General features: G+C 44.8%; 1 protein-coding gene across 7 annotated transcripts in view; it reads right to left on the minus strand.

Annotated features, from left to right (window-relative positions):
* CPEB3 (cytoplasmic polyadenylation element binding protein 3) overlaps positions 1-16,968 on the minus strand; it is a 168,429-nt gene that overhangs the window by 125,145 nt on the left and 26,316 nt on the right. For 4 of the 7 annotated variants that reach the window (XM_036438552.2, XM_036438554.2, XM_036438551.2 and 1 more), the window contains exon 1: positions 11,119-12,410. In XM_036438552.2, coding sequence (XP_036294445.1) covers positions 11,119-12,330 — 1,212 coding nt within the window. In that variant the 5' untranslated portion in view covers positions 12,331-12,410. Of the gene's footprint in view, positions 1-11,118; positions 12,411-15,382; positions 16,073-16,968 lie in introns of those variants that run through there. The other 3 variants (XM_045581903.1, XM_045581902.1, XM_045581901.1) reach the window with 3 other exon arrangements.

A 16,968-nucleotide genomic window follows, 5' to 3' on the forward strand; every position in this document is an offset into this window, starting at 1 on the left:
TATCTCTGTCTCCCTCTCCCTTCCATCCTGAAATCAATAAAAAAGATTTTAAAAAGAATACTTATCTCTAGATAATAGATTATAGGAAAAAATTTCCCCTCAAGTTTTAAATAGTGACTAAGTATTATTTTCAAAAAACTTTGAATATATTTTAAACTTTGAAGACTTTCCTGAAACCTTTCCAACCACACACAGATACACACGCACAAATTTAATCATTTCTTCCTCTGATTCAAGTATACACACACTTTGTTGTGCATATCACACAGTTATAAACTTTATCATCTTATATTTTAATTCATGTCTGCCACGGAGCTGAGGACAGGATATGATTCAGGTTTTTTTTAATGTATTTTTATTTATTTCAGAAAGGAAGGGAGAGGGAGAGAGAGATAGAAACATCAATCATGAGAGAGAATCATTGATCAGCTGCCTCCTACACACCCGCTACTGGGGATCGAGCCTCCAACCCAGGCACGTGCCCTTGACCAGAATCGAACCTGGGACCCTTCAGTCCGCAGGCTGACGCTCTATCCACTGAGCCAAGCCAGCAAAGGTGATATGATTCAGTTTCAGTCCCTGGTGCTTGACTTCTGGTGGAGACTAGTTAAATGTCTATAAAAGAAATTATTCTTGCAGTGCTAGCTACATGTAAATGACCGATAAGTGCCTAATCAATCATCTGTAAATGTAAATCATTAACTCACCCAACAAATATTTACCATGTGCCTAAAATAGCCCAGGCACTGTCACAACCCCGCGGAACACTGCATGACAAGGTCCTTGCCTTGCGGAGCCTACATTCTTGTGGAGAAACAAAACAAAATAAACCAGCTCACTTCAGAGGGGGACACATGCTACAAAGAAAATGTGGGATAAGCCGAGACAGGTTTGGCTCAGTGGATAGAGCGTCGGCCTGCAGACTGAAAGGTCCCGGGTTCGATTCAGGTCAAGGGCATGTACCTTGGTTGTGGGCAAATCCTCAGTGTGGGGTATGCAGGAGGCAGCTGATCAATGGTTCTCTCTCTATCAATGTTTCTGGCTCTCTATCCCTCTCTCTTCTTCTTTGTGAAAAATCAATAAAATATATTAGAAAAGAAAATGTGAGATAAGTGGAGTCAGGGATGATCTGGGGAAAGAATGCAGCATCAAAGGCATATCAAACAATGGTGGCCAGATAAGAGGCCAGCAGATGAAGAATAGGACTGGACATGGAGCCAAAAGACCTAAGTTTCCATTCCTACTCTGTCGCCTTGTTAGCCAGGTAATATTCTCTGAGTCTCAATGAGGATGATAATCCCTAATCCACAAAAACATGTCAGGATTAAATAAGGTAACTTATGTGAAAAAGGTGAGGCCGGTGCTTGGCACTCAGGGTTTGCTGTTTGTTAGCTATATCTACTTGGAGGACACTAAAAGTAATACAACACCCAAAAGCTGAACTACATGGATTATGACTGTAAGTGAAGATGCCAAAAGAAACTTAACAATGTAAGTCCCATCCCTTTGGCCAGAGAATTCTGTCATTCTGTAAAAAGACTGCCTATGCTATCCTTAACCGTATATCTGACCTGAGGATTCTACTACTGATTACAACCGCTCTAAACAACAATGCGCAGAGTTGAATAGTCTACCGGTAACACCAAGTGCAAACACACGGAAAACACAGATTCGGGATCCAAAAATTATCTCTCAGCCTTTCCCGAGTATCTCATAAACTTTCTTGGTCTTCACGATCTTTAATCCCCTGCATAGGAAGGCTATATATTTCCTCTAAACCAAAAGAGGAAAGGAAATTTTCCACAGCGGATTACAAAAGAGAGCTGCTTCTGGGTACCTTTACTCCCCATCCTTTTTACTTGCTGCTTATCTGAAACCTAAGAACTAGGTCTTCAGGACTTTGAGTAGGAGGTTAGATTGTCAGATCACTAAAACGTTTCCTCTGAAGTATTTCAATCGCTAATCAGTCCCCAAACCCTACCACATATTTCACATAGACAGCCTTTTGCCCTTTACATCTCTGCTTTCCAATCTCACATTCTTCAGAAAGAATCACTGGCTTGAGTGAGCCTGCTATAACCTAGTATTCTCTGTCAAACTTTTAGACCTATTCTCTCCTCAATATGTGTAAGTGCTATTGTGAGAATTACTCTGACCCTCATTCTGATCGGTTCTAACATTAATGTCTTGATTTGTGAAGACAGGAACAAAACAGATCGTCGTGACAGAGTAAATTAACTCCACAAAAACTGGATGAGTAACAACGACGAGGTAAAGAAAATTTTAACTCACGGGAGGTAAGCTATCTAGACATGCCAAACCCACAGATACAGAATCGCAGCTCCGAAACGAAGGAATGGCCGTCAAGACTGGAAATACAGATAACATTTTCTATTTTTAACAAATTAAAGGTGTCCTCTGTGACATTATGTGCATCCATATGCTTCCATAGTCTATGTACATCTTGCAGAGAAATGCTATAATGAAGACTCAAAAACGTTTTACATATACTGTATTGTAAAAAAAAAAAAAAAAAAAAAAAAAAAGACAAAGCTATAGCACTTGTGTTTAAATGTTTACTCGTTCATTTAATAAGCACCTACTAAGTGTCAGGTGAACTTGGATGAACTTCTAGATGCCAGTTCATTTGGCAGCACTGATCACTTAATTTAGTTGCCTTGTATTACTAAAGCCAGGGAGATACGTTTTTTCTCCTTGTACTTTGAAATTAAGTTTGAATGCTTGAGGAATAAAAATATTTGGCTGTACAACTGTCTTTTGCATACAAAATCAGTACACAATGTTTCCTTTCCTTCTCTCCCTGTATATTAATTCTGTGATCACTCCAAATGATATAAAGGCTGTCTGGTGCCCATTTCTATTTTCCTCCTTTAAAGTCTGCCAACAAGGATTTATATCCTATTTATTATTCCTGAGGATTATATAATAGTGCTTCTGGGCAAAGCAGGCTTGATTCCAAGGTGCCAATTTATTGTATTGTTTTAATTCAATCGTATTTTTCTATTTCAAGTTAAACCAAAAGGCAAATACTAGGATGACTTCACACGAAGAAGTGTACACGCTCAGCACCTGTACAGAACAAGACCACTAAAGGCTAGGAAAATAAATGTGAGAGAACTGAAGCAGAACCCCTCAGAGCAAGCCATCCACAAGCTATAAGAACCAGCTGTGGAAAATTCCTTGCGAGGCCGGCTACTGCAGCCACAGCCATCTCCCAGGGAAAGCCTCTCCGAAGCTGTGGCTCTATTCCTCAGCTCTCAAGATCCTCACCTGGGGCCGTATACAGAATTCCATCTCTGACAACCATGTTGGCCCGCACAGAGAGCCAGGTACTGTATTCAGGGAAGCGGAAACAAGGAGCTTCAAATGACAGACCTCGGAGACTCACAGCCACCAAAAGCAGCACTTGTGGCATTCAGGAAACTCGGAGTGGAAGCATTTCTCTCATCACCAATTAAAACAGTCACAGAGCAAGGGAAATTCTTCCACTCGCATTGGTGAGTGGGCCTTAAGGAGAAGCAGGTAGTTAAATGTGCACCATCCTATGACATACCGTATTTTTCGGACCATAAGATACACTTTTTTTCCCCCAGAAGTGGGGGGAAAAAGTCCCTGCATTTATGGTCCAAATATAGCCTACACATACACTTTAAAAAAAAAAAGTTTTTTTACTTGCCCGGCTCTGTGTGGTCTCTGTGTGCTTGCCCGGCTCTAAAATGATTCTAAATGCTGCTGTTTACTTTACAGGGTTGATTACATGTGTTTATGACTGTGATGTTGGGTTTTAATGCACATAAAATATTTTAGGACACTATTTGTTTCAGAATCTTTTTTTCTTCATTTCCCTTCTCTAAAAACTGGTGCGTCTTATGGTCCGAAAAATACGGTAAGCATGCACTCCCCAGCCCTCAGAGCGCCAGACTGGCTCTCCAGGACAGGCAAGTCCCCATATCACACAGTATTCTAGCTCCTCTCCACTCCCAGATGCCATGAACTAGTGTTTAACTCTGGACTATTGATTATCAACAATATTTCCTCCTTTAAACTCTGACTATGCAGTTGGTCCTCTGTATCCACGGGTTCTGAATCCACAAATACAACCAGCCGAGGATTGAAAATGGTATTTCCTATCCACCTTTTGAATTAGTGGAACATGCTTTGTTCTAATCTACACCATTTTATTTAAGGGCCCTGAGCATCCACGGGTATTGGTATGCACAGGGGTCTTGGGAACAATCCTCCATGGATACTGAAGGACAGCTGTAATTATCGGTAGTTAAGCAGGCATTGATGAGCCATAACAGTATCTAATTTTTCTGAACACTTTGTTCTCATCCTCTCAGAAAGCACACCCAGAAGAGAGGCAGGTGTGTGCGCTAGCTCTCTCTCTCTCCCTCTCTCTCTCTCTCTCCATAGAAGTTATTATAAATAGGCACATTTAGTTTTAAAATAAGTCATAATCCCATGAACTCATCATATAAGGAACTTCTTCTCCGGTTATAGATAACCCACCAACAAAATTAACACTAAATTACATTTAACTAGACTTATGTCAGAATACATAAAATCTAAATAGTCACTTTCAATTTGGGGTTGGGGAAGAAGGAAGAGATAAAGGTAGAGATGCAAACAGATAGCAGAAAATTTGAATTTTTCTCCAAAAATATTCAAAAATATATATATGCTAACTAAATAAATAGTGGGAAATATTAGCTACTGTGAATCCAAGTAGTGGTGTATGGATGGGCACTGTATTTTTCTTCATATATTTTTATACATACAAAGATTTTTTAAACACCATTTCCAGGGTATATCATCAGGTCAAGTACAGATTCAGCCAAGGCTCCTGCTTCTACAATGCACTGTTAACTGAGGTCCAAGAGGTAACGTAGCCAAAGTATTAATGCCGCCCCTGGCTCAGAGGCAGACTCCCTCGGTTCAAACCCAACTCTGCCAGTTTTTGGCTTTGAGCTTGAGAAAATAATATAAATGCACTAACCCTCAAGTCATCAGTATAATGAGGATAATAACAGTCTCTACGTCAAATGAGTTCCAATGAAAAACTACATGTAAAGAGCTCAGCCCAGGGCCTGGCTGATAGGTAAATCAGTGGTTTACCACATTGTTATAGTAATCAGAGGTTATTTCCAGACAGAAAGAGAAAAAAAAAATACTATTTATAAATAACATTACACAGAAGTTTGGAGTTATTCAGATTGCACTGTATGAAACAACTGGTAATCCATACTATGATAAGATCATACAGAGCCTCAAGTCACCATTACTATCACAATTATCATAACCCAACATTGATATGGTGCTCACGTACAGGCCAAGCACTGTGCTAGCATTTTCTATGTAGTTTCTCATTTGAATGCATAGAAACAAGGAATAATAATAATAGTTATTATTATTATTATTATTATTATTATTCCAGATGAAGAAATTGAGGGTCACCAATTATAATTTGTTCAAGATTATGATGCCAGTAACTGGCAGAGAGTTGAGACTTGAACCTGGGCAATCTATCTCCAAAGCCTACTTCTGACAGCAACTACCCACCTGAACTTGGGCAAGTCATTTCCCACATTGGGACTTCGATGCCCTCCTCTGGAAAATGAGCAGAGTGGTGGGATGGGTGCTCTCAGAAGCCCCTTCTGGATTTTTCTGGACAAAAATGCTACTTAACCCAATTCACTACTGTACAGAAAGCATCTCTGCTCTAGCCCTTTGCACGCCGAGGCATCTCCTCTAGTCTTGCACAAGTCCCCCGGCAGAGTGCCTCCATGTTCTTGAGCTCTGTGTGGTGGGAGGCATGGGTCAGGTAGGGTACCTCACTAGAAAGTTCCATAAGTATGTCTCTTTGAGTTCAAAGAAAAACCTGACTTCAAACGAATTCTTCTTACCTGACAGCACTATTTGCTTGCCACAGGGAAGTTAATTGCATACATCAGAGGGAGAACCAAGATGGCGGCCTAGGGAAGCCCCTAAGCTGCCGCCTCGCACAACAATGTCAAAAACCACGACTGAAATCAGAACAGACGTCATCCAAAAAACACAGGAGAGCTGGCGGAGTGGGAAATCTACAACTAGAAAGGAGGGAGGCTCACGGATCCGACTGGGAGCTGCAAAGCGCAGAGAGGGAGTGCGGCCCAATGCCTGGCTCGGGGAGGGGAAGGGAATCCCCGATTGCACTGAACCCTTTCCGGCTGTACTGAACCCCAACCCAGGCCGAAACCCCGCGGACCCAGGCTCACACCGGTGGGAGTCTGGACTGTAGAGAAAGGCGCCCAGAGCCGATACCGGTTTGGCTCAGCAGTAGAGAGTCGGTCTGCGGACTGAAAGGTCCCAGGTTCGATTCCGGTCAAGGGCATGTACATTGGTTGCAGGCACATCCCCGGTGGGGGGTGTGCAAGAGGCAGCTGGTCGATGTTTCTCTCTCATCGATGTTTCTAACTCTCTATTCCTCTCTCTTCCACTCTGTAAAAAATCAATAAAATATATTAAAAAAAAAAAAAGAAAAAAAAAAAGAAAGAAAGTAAGAAAGGCACCCAGCGACTAAGAGACTGGGAGACTGGGGGAGCCGGGAGCCGCAGCGGGCAGGGTCTACAGTCCTGCGTGAGTGAGAACACACAGAGGTCTGACCCCCGGAGGTTGCCGAGGCCTCTCCACAGCAGAAGGAGTCAGAAGCTCCAGACTACAGGGACCCAACCCAACTCCGGGTGAGCCCCTGGGGCACCCACGCTCTTGCACGGGGAATCTGGGACGGTCAGGCGGAAACTCAGGGGAGCACACAAGGGTAGGACTGATAGGAAGCCAAGACTGTCAGCTCAGCCCTGAGACTCTGCCCCATCCAAGCTGAGCACAGAGGCTTCTGCAATTTTGCAAGTCTGATCCTATAAGACTGTCTCCAATACAGAAGGTATCCCAGAGTAGACACAGCTGATACCCACATCCAATTGGCCTGCAGGTCAGTTCCTCCCAGGGATACCAACAACAATAAAGACTTAGCGACAACAAGGCTGTACACGCAGTCCACAAAGGGGAGCACCAGGAGTGTCCACCTCAGGTAACTGAGGAGGCTGACCCACTGGGCCACATAGGACACCAAACACACAAAGCCATCCTACCAACTCTGGGAAGCAGTGAAAATGCCGAGACAAGGAAATAGACCTCAAACGAAAGAGATGGAAGAGAACAAAAGACTGGATATACAGTTCAAAACCATGGCTAGAAGGTTTTTCAAGAATTTCCTAGAAACAGGCCGATAAATTTACATCAGAATTGTGAGGGTGCCAGGAGTAGAGAGAGTGCAAGATACTGAAAACATATTTGAAGAACTAATATCAGAAAACTTCCCCCACCTGGTGAAAGAAAGACTTACAAGTACAGGAAGTGTACAGAACCTCAAACAAGAGGAATCCAAAGAGGAATACAGCAAGACACATTATAATTAAAATGCCAAGGGCAAAAGACAAAAAGAGGATCTTACAAGCAGCAAGAGAGAAGCAGCTGGTTACCTATAAAGGAGCACCCATACGACTATCAGCTGATTTCTCAGCAGAAACCATGCAGGCCAGAAGGGAGGGGCAAGAAATATTCAAAGTGATGAATAGCTAGAACCTACAACCAAGATTACTGTATCCAGCAAAGTTATCATTCAGAATTGAAGGGCAGATAAAGAGCTTCACAGATAAGAAAAAGTTAAAGGAATTCATCACCACCAAACCACTATTATATGAAATGCTGAAAAGTATTATTTAAGAAGAGGAAGAAGATCAAGTGAATTAAAAATCTGAGGAACAGAATAAAATGGTGAATATAATAGAATCAGAGGCAAAGAAAGGGAGTGGATTGATAATTATCAGGGGGAAAGGGGTGTGGGGGTGCAGAAAGAGACTGGATTAAAATCGTATAACCTATGGATGAGAACAATGGTGGGAGGGGGGAGGTAAGGGCAGAGGGTGGGGCGAGAATTGGGTGGAAGGGAGGTATGGGGGGAGTAAGGAGAAACAATTGTAATAATCTGAGAAATAAAGATTTATTTTTTAAAAAAGTTAGCACTTTATGAAATAAACTTTTTTTTAAAATATATTTTATTGATTTTTACAGAGAGGAAGGGAGAGAGATAGAGAGCCAGAAACATCGATGAGAGAGAAACATCGACCAGCCGCTTCCTGCACACACCCCCCACCGGGGATGTGCCCGCAACCAATGTACATGCCCCTGACCGGAATCGAACCCTGGACCCTTCAGTCCTCAGACCGATGCTCTACCACTGAGCCAAACCAGTTTTGGCTGAAATAAACTTTTCAATTTAGAGAAAAAAAATCCTATTTGTCAAACAATTAAAAAAAAAAGTCATTAGGATTAAGATATTTTCTCCTTTTGTAGAAAAATTATTTAAGTAAATGCACAAACATGTAAAATTCTCCACACAAGACTCAAACATACTTTATGTACTTATCAACACAAACCAAGTCTGATAATATTTTCAAGCCAAAATACATCCTAGTTACTCCTACCCTGACTCTAATACTGCTTCAAAACCCAGAAGCTCCATTTTAAGAAACAAAGTGAGACATGAAGCCCATGCAGTTCTTTCTCTGGTTAAATATATAAAGCTCAATTTTAGGTCAAATGTCTCCACCTACAAATCTGCACCATTCGGTGGAAGAAGACAAGGGACCAAACTCAATCCAGCCTGTCTGGCTACAATTAGCGCTGCTGATAAACGGCCTGCGGAGAAACCACACACTACTTGTCAATATCTGTTTAGGGATCTTTTATGGATTTAATCTCTCTCCAGATCCCATTTCCGGAGATCATTAATCAAAAGCTAGTTGTATTCAAATTCATCTCCTAGAAAAAGATAACTGATGTCTACATCCTCCGCTCTTAGCTCCTAAACCCCCTGATTAGAGTTGAGGTTATCCTCCAAGACTTGGTTTGGGACTTGGGTTGGAAGCACAAAAATAAAAAGAATACTACGAAAAAGAGCTCTCCTGCCCTGGCTGGTTTGGCTCAGTGGGTAAAGCATTGGCCTTGAGACGGGGGGGGGGGGGGGGGGGGGGGGGGGGAGGGGGGGGGGGAGTTTGACGGTTCGATTCCAGTCAAAGGCAAATGCCCCGGTTGCTGGCTCAATCCCCACTGGGGGATGTGCAGGAGGCAGCCGCTATCAATGATTCTCTCTCATCATTGATGTTTCTATCTCTATCTCTCCCTCTCTGCCCCTTCCTCTCTGAAATCAATAAAAATATATTTTTTTTAAAAAGAGCTCTTTTACCAAATGCAGCCTCTATTCCTGCCTTACCCCACCCCACCCCAAATAAATGCTTGGAGAAATTCCAGAAAGTGGATTCCTCCTTTTCTCTACCTACCAAACTGATCCCATCTTGCAGTGTCTCTTCATTTTTATTTTTTTTAATAAGCAGACTTTAGAATGGCAAAAAAAAAAAAAAAAAAAAAAAAGTTACTACTACAATCTTCCATCCCTGGAGCAGCCTGTGAAAACTTGTTAAGATCCTTTCTCATTAAAACCTCTCATGCACACCACTGATGGGTTTCACGGACCTCCTTCATCTATCAAGACTAAAAATCCTTGCTCTGGCGGAGAGAATCATGTGCTTCTCAATAACCCTATCTCCTCCTTCAGGGGTGGGAGGCGCCCGAACATCACATCTGAAGCACAGAACAATAAAAGGAAGGCTCCAGTTGCACCTGCTGTGTTAAACCACCTCTGTCAGATGCTGGTTCTGCCATTTTCCAGCGATGCTCAAAGGATTTGGGGTTGGTTGGTTTTTCCTTGACACACTAAGGGAGTCTCATCCAAAGCCCTCCTCTCTCCTTCCTTTCTTCTTTTCCTTTTTAAGGGAGCCTAGAATGTGATGGCCAAATCAATCTGTAAGTGAAGGACAAAGGTTTGCCTGAGAACAAAAGCCCACAGGGAACACTCACCCTCACCACCCCTTTCCAACTCAACATGTTCCGGACACTGTCAACCAGTGTGGCCGGAGGCCGAAGGCTGGATCGGAGAGCGAGAACAGAATAAGGACACTCCATTCAACGTTTGTGTGTTTTTTGTTTTTTTTTTTTTTTTTGTCTGGGGCACTTCCTGGGCTTTTTCATTGGCATTTAACACCAAGGTACAAGGCTCGTTTTTCATTAAAGTTGCAAGACTTTCACTTTGCCCAGTTTCAAATGGTGTAATTGATCTGCATTGTCTTCTTAAATAACCCAACCCAAGGACACTGCAGCTTTAAATATTTCAGTGCGAACTAGCAAAGAGACTCCATTGCAATATGGCTCTGAAGGTCGTGTCCTATTGTCTCTTTCCTCTGGAAAAAAAAAATTTTTTTTTTTTCTAAGCCCTTCTCCTAGGTAACATAAGGAAGGGTTACCCCCCTAGAATTTCCACTCTTCATCTCTGCCTCTGATAAGAGTTCCGATGGTGACTGGAACCTCACACTCATCATTTTCCTGGCAGGGGCAATATGCTGATTGCTATTAGAGATGCCAGCACCTTTTAGCAAGACATAAACACATGTGTTCACATTAGTTTAATTGGGCGTATGCAACTGTCTGAAACAGCACCACGCACGGGCTTGCTCATCTCTCCTCAAGGAGGGCCGGGGTGCTCTTAGGGGTGTCCGGCACTCTGCACCCTGGAGCCCCAAATTGCGTCACTTGAAAAGGGAAGCTAGCTACCTAAACCAACCAACCCAGCCGAATCTCCGCCTACTCATCCTGGGGCGATGCAGGCACCCTGCCACACACTTGCAGCATTTACTTGTCAAAGAAAGTCAAAACAAGAGGCAAAAGAAAGCTGAAGGGAAAAAATAAACGAAAGGGGGGGGGGGGGGAAGGCCCTTTTCTATCTTGTCAGGGTGCAGAAACTCGTCTCTTTGGACAGTCAATGTCCCCCCCATCCCGGAGCCCGGGAGCGGAATGGCCTCAGGGAACTGGATGGAGGCTTCGGAGGGGGGGTGAAGGCAAGGGGGCAATCAGCGGGCTAATGGAAGGCAGGGGAGAAGGAGCCAGGGAGGGAAGCGGGGGAAGGAGGAGGCGGGCGGGCGCAGGTGCGGCCTGGAGCCTTACCTGGAATGGCAACAGATTGTTGCCATTGTCGGTGCGGAAGGCGTTGTCCTCCATCCAGGACTTGGAGGGCAGCGGGGCGGCGCGGGGGAACTTGGGCGGCGCGATCACGCTGCTGGAGAAGGGCTTCTTGAGCGGCGAGATGGGGTTGAGCGGCGAGGGCACCCCGACGCCCACGCCCACGCCCACGCCGACCGCGCGGCGGGGGTCGCGGCCGGCGGGCAGGCCGCCCCACGGGCCGGAGGGCGCGCTCCAGGCGGCGGCGCTCACGCCCTGGTGCGCGCTCCAGCCGGACGAGGCGGACGCGGCAGCTGCGGCGGCGGCGGCCGCGGCGGCCGAGGACGAGGACGGCTTGCTGGTCATGATGGGCTGGTGGCCGTACGCCGCGGCGGCGGCGGCGACGGCGGCGGCGGCGGCGCTGCGGGGCGCGAAGGGCGCCTGGCTGGGGCTGGCGGGCGAGCGGCGCTGCGGCGGGGGCTGTGGCGCCGGCTGCGGGGGCTGCGGCGCGGGCTGCGCCGGGGGCTGCGGGGGCTGCGGCTGCGGGGCGGGCGGCGGCGGCTGCTGCTGCTGGTGGTGCTGGGTCTGCGCCAGGCCGATCTGCGGGGAGAAGGTGCCCCCGAAGACGGGGTTGACGTGGTGCGGGAAGTTCTGGAAGAGCATGGTCCCGTTGACGGGGGCGATCCCCTGGAAGAAGCTGTCCTCCACCGCGTTCGTGGTGCCCGTGGACCAGGTGCTGCCGAAGGACGGCGACAGCGGCGACGCGCCGGGCGCCGCGGCGGGGTCCTGCGGCGGCGGCGGCGGCGGCGGCTGCTGCTGCGGGGGCTGGTGGAAGCTCAAGCCCGGCAGGAGCGGCGACTCCAGCTGCATCTTCTCGGGGCCGTTGGGGGCCGGCGGGGCCGCCGCGGCGGGGCTGCTGTCGTCCGGCGTGGGGGTCTCCGAGGAGAGGGGCGTGGACGGGGCGTCGGCTGCGCTGGGCTCGGGCTGGGGCTGGGGCTGCTGCTGCTGCTGCTGCTGCCGCTGCTGCTGGGGCTGGGGCTGGGTTTTGCTTTTGTCCATCAGTAAATCATCCTGCATGGTTTGCGCAGCTGAAACGGGAAGAAAGAGAGGCGCGTTAGGGTCAACGTGATCGTGAATGCCCCTCGCCGAGGCGGGCGGGTGTTTTGCTTGCGAAAATCCAGCGCCTCCGCTAACTAGCCAATTGCAATGCAAATCCATAATCTCCCATTTGGAAGAGCAGGTCGGGCTGGGGTTGGGAGGAGGCTCGCCGCGCAAGGTCTCTTAAAAAAAAAAAAAAAAATACGGGGAGAGCGTCTTCACCCTTTCTGAGGTCTCGGTTCCCTTTCGGGATTAGGGAGAGAGGTGCTTGTAAAACAGAGAGACAGCAATTTCGCCACGTCTCTTTTTTTCCTTTTTTTTTTCCCCCTTCACCGGAACTCAGAGCGTTCGCCCTGCAATGAGAAACTGATTCTGGTTCCTGTTTTTTCCCAAGCGCCACCCTCCCCTGGTCATTTGCATACGTCAATAAATACTGCTGCGTCCTTCACAAGGTTAAAGAGACACCGCGCGACCCTTTCTCCCCCCACCCCCCTGGATTCTGACACTTTAAAGAAACAGCAGCCCCATCTCTCTTGGTTAGCAAACTGCCTTCTAGCGTTGATAATTGTTTCATTTAGCAGCAGCAGCGAACCACGAGGGAGGAAATCCTTGGCATGTGCGAGGAGGAGGAGGAGGAGGAGGGGGAGGGGGAGGGGGAGAAGAAGGAGGGGGGGAGGGGGAGGGGGAGGAGGGGGAGGAGGAGGAGGACTCAGCTGCACAATCGTTCTCTGGCCTCCCAGGAGCTGCAGCAGCACTCCATTTTGTTAGGAGACAGGAAAAAAAGAAAAGAAAAAGCCCACACCGTTTTTTTTTAAAGAGGAAAAAATCTCCTGAAGCCTTTGGAAGTGCTTCCTTCTTGTGACTCTCTGAGGATTAGGGATTTTCTGCTTATTCTCCAATTTTCTTGTCTCCCAATTCTGCCTCACAAGAGATTTTTGGCATCTCAAGTGGTTCAGGTCTCAACAGGAGCCTGAGAATTTCTCTGCAGAGTGAAAAAATGTTCTAGTTGTAAATATTTGAGGTGAGAGGTGTGTGTGTGTATGAGAGAGAGAGAGAGAGAGAGAGAGAGAGAGAGAGGGAGGCTGAGAGAGAGAGAGAGAGAGAGAGAGAGAGGGAGGCTGGCAGACACTGAATGTGAGATAGGGTGGGGCTTTAAAAAAAAATCCTCTGGGGAGGAAAAAAAGAAAAGTAAAAAATCCTTCTGGGATTTAAGTAGAAAGTCAGGATAATTCTGGAGTTGCCAGATTGTCATTTTTGAATCCTCCTGCTGCTGCCTCGGTCACAAGACTTAAGCAAATTTAGAATACACTCTCTTATCACTAGTATTAGCAGTGAAAGATTATGGCTTGAAGACCCTGAATTACCATATGCTAGCAAAAGTGTTAAAAATAGCAGAGTACAAAGTCTCGAATTCTCATACATTGTAATTATAGTGCATTGCCATCACGGCTTCATTTAGCCATATAAGGAGAGTATGGTATTTTCCATTTCGAATGGGATTATATTCACCCCTGCCTACTGCCTATTTTCTCATTCACAGACCATATTCACCTCTGCCTATGGCCTGTTTTCTCATTCATGGGTGAAAATAGTAATCACTCAAAACCAGATTACCATACATATAGTTATCACTGAGCTAGCCTGTCCCTCAAACATGTTAATTGAATTAACCATATTCATATTACAGTGCTGAGACCCTGGAAACTAATATTTTGGAATTTTAAAGATGCATGTGACCAAACATATAATTATTTTAGATGAGGATTCAGTATAATTGTAACAAAAGTTATGAATTTATTTAACGCAGTTAATGAATTCAGATACAGAGAAGAATTTTCTCAGGGCATTTGTGAAAGGGCATTCAATTACGGGCAGAAGCTCGGCCTTCGGGCCCCCTCATACTCATAACTGTTGTAAAATAAATGTATTGGAAATGGAGGTGCCACTGCTCTTAACTATTAAACAAAATTACGTCCAACCAAGAAACAGGATTAAAAATAGTTCCATTTTATTAAAGACTATCTTTAAAATGATTATGTCTAATCATGGGGTTGTACACTTGAAACAAATATAATATTGTACATCAACTTTTTAAAAATTTTGTAATTCAAAAAATAAAGAAGAAGACATGGTTAGTCTTTCATTTTAAAGTTCCATACACAGACAAAACAGCGGGCTCAAGGAAATGCTTCCCAGCCACCTCACTCTCCTTTTCTATCCTTTCCTATCTCCCTCTCCCCCGTCCCCTGAAAAAGAACCCAGCCCAGGGTGACAAACATCACAAATTGCCAGCTACTACCAATAAAATCTACTTAAGATTGATTTTTATGTTCCTCAGTTTCCCTGGTCTAATACAATGCTTTGATCGGTATTGAAAAAAATAGGACACAAAGAGGCGAGTGAAGCCGGGATTCACGCCGCCAAGTTCTATTGCTACCGAAGGAAATGGTGACAGAAAGAGACATTTTCATACTTGGTTGAAGCAGGGCTGCAGCAAACCATTCTAATCTGGGATTTAAGATGCTTCCCGTGGGTTAGATTGTCTTTACAATAGCCCTATCATCATGGCTGAAATAGGCAGTTGATTTCTAATTTCAATATCACAGCTTTTCTGATGCTTGTACCAATGCTTTTTGTTCATACTTTCAGCATAAACTACATGCTCTTGGTGGAAAATAGAATGCTGTACGACAGAAAAAAGAAAAGAAAAAAAAGCCGAAAAGTAAGCTGGACTCAGAATATTTTACAAAGGCTGTACTTAATATTAACATATTGATTAGATTTTAAAATGTTTATCATACCATGAACACCCCTCTCTCTTCTCAACACCCTTAAAAGATATAAATTTCACTTTCTGTATAAATTCACTCTGTCAAGGTCAAGACCCATCTTTACTAAATAAGACCCTTTAAACAAAAGGTAAACAATAGGTTAAGATAACATTCACAAAGTTAATATGCACTTCTGCTTGCATAGTTTGTTTTGTTTGGACCCAGGGGTGTTTTTTTTTTTCGGATTTTTGTTTTTTGGGGTTTTTTTTCTTATTTACAGCAAAGTCCGAGAAATAGATACCTCCTCCTTCCCCTCCCCCCACCACACACACCACACACAATAGATCTTCCTTCACATGCAAGCACCCAACCTCAAGTAACAAATTCTTAGCAGCGGTTACCTTAGAGTGTCCAGTGTTTAAGGATCGATAAAATGTAAAAGTGTACAGTATTTATTTTCTTCTTTCAGGCTGATTAGGTGACCGCTCTGGCAAAAGCACTTTGACAACTGTGAGAAGAAAGGGCATGCGCGCACAAGGAACTGTGGGGGCTGGAGTCCTTCACAAGGTGCTGTGCCCGGCGGAGGCACGTCCAGCCGGGAAAGGAGGAAACCTCGAAAACACCGGCTCCTGCGGGCAGAGGCTGCACCCAGCGCCCATTATATCTCCCTAGCCGATCTAAATCGCGAGTGGTTGAAATGAAAAAAGAGAGAAAAATAAAAAATAAAATGGCTTGTCAGCTTGATTTAGGAAGCCAGGTTTAAAAGAGAAACTGGATTGTAGGGCTCAACATAAACCCAGCAGAGCTACCTTAAATGGTATTAGAATGGTAATGACTAGATAGCCAGCAGTAGGAACCCTAAACAGAGCAAAAGAGACTGTGGTGGGGAGGGATAGGAAAAGGAGGGGGACTGATAAGGAAAGATAAATACTTAAAATCTGACCAAGTCAAACCACACACACCTTTTTAACATTATAGGATGAAAAATACCTTAATGTGAAATGTGATATTAACCTTGGAGGTCAGGTAAAAGTAAGTTTCAGTCACAAATTTCTGGCATCTTATCGACCAAGATTTCCTTGTATTTGAGTTTTCAGATAGTCTCTGAATCAACTCACCTCCTTATTTTTCTTGTCAAAATGAAAGTTTATCTTGCAATATTCATATAATGCTCAATTAAATAAAATTCAACTCTTTTACGCTAAAGTAATATCTGATGAAATATTTAAAATATTCAAGAATATGTTTAGTGTTTCACTGCATGGTCAGTGACTTTTTTTATTCGACAGACAGTAAATACAGTTTCTATTTTTTGTTTTTAATGTTCAGTGTGGCGGGCCGGTGTGGCTCAGTGGTTGAATGCTGAGCCATGAACCAGGAGGTCACCATTCGGTTCTGGTCAGGGCACATGCTCAGGTTTCAGGCTGGATCCCCAGGAGGGGGAGTGCAGGAGACAGCTGATCAATGATTGACTCTCATCATTGATGTTCCTATCTCTCTCTTCCTCTCCCTTCCTCTCTCTGAAATCAATAAAAATATATATTTATGTACATATTTTTTAAAGTTTCAGTGTACATTTTTCCTAGTTTAACATCATGACTCCAAGGCTAGAATCTCACAACATATCAACATCAAACACTATTATCTTTAGGTTCTGAAAGCAACAGTTCAACTACCAGTTTGTTCACGGAGAGTGTAGACAGAAGATATTACAACTTGTGGTATTTGGCTCAATAACATTCACCCAAGGGCTTCACAGTAAATGTCAATTGATAACTCTGCTGATTGAAATTGGAACTAAAAATGTTAAGCAGACCCAGCCGATTTTGCTCAGTGGTTAGAGTATTGGCCTGTGGACCAAAGGGTCCCGGGTTCAATTCCTGGTCAAGAGCATGAACCTCAGTTGCAAGTTTGCCAGCCCTGGTGGGGACATGTGTGGGAGGCAACCAATCGATGTGTCTCTCTCACATGATCTCTCTCTCTCTCT

Source organism: Pipistrellus kuhlii, unplaced genomic scaffold, assembly GCF_014108245.1.
Source record: "Pipistrellus kuhlii isolate mPipKuh1 unplaced genomic scaffold, mPipKuh1.p scaffold_m20_p_15, whole genome shotgun sequence".
NCBI classification, from domain to species: domain Eukaryota; kingdom Metazoa; phylum Chordata; class Mammalia; order Chiroptera; family Vespertilionidae; genus Pipistrellus; species Pipistrellus kuhlii.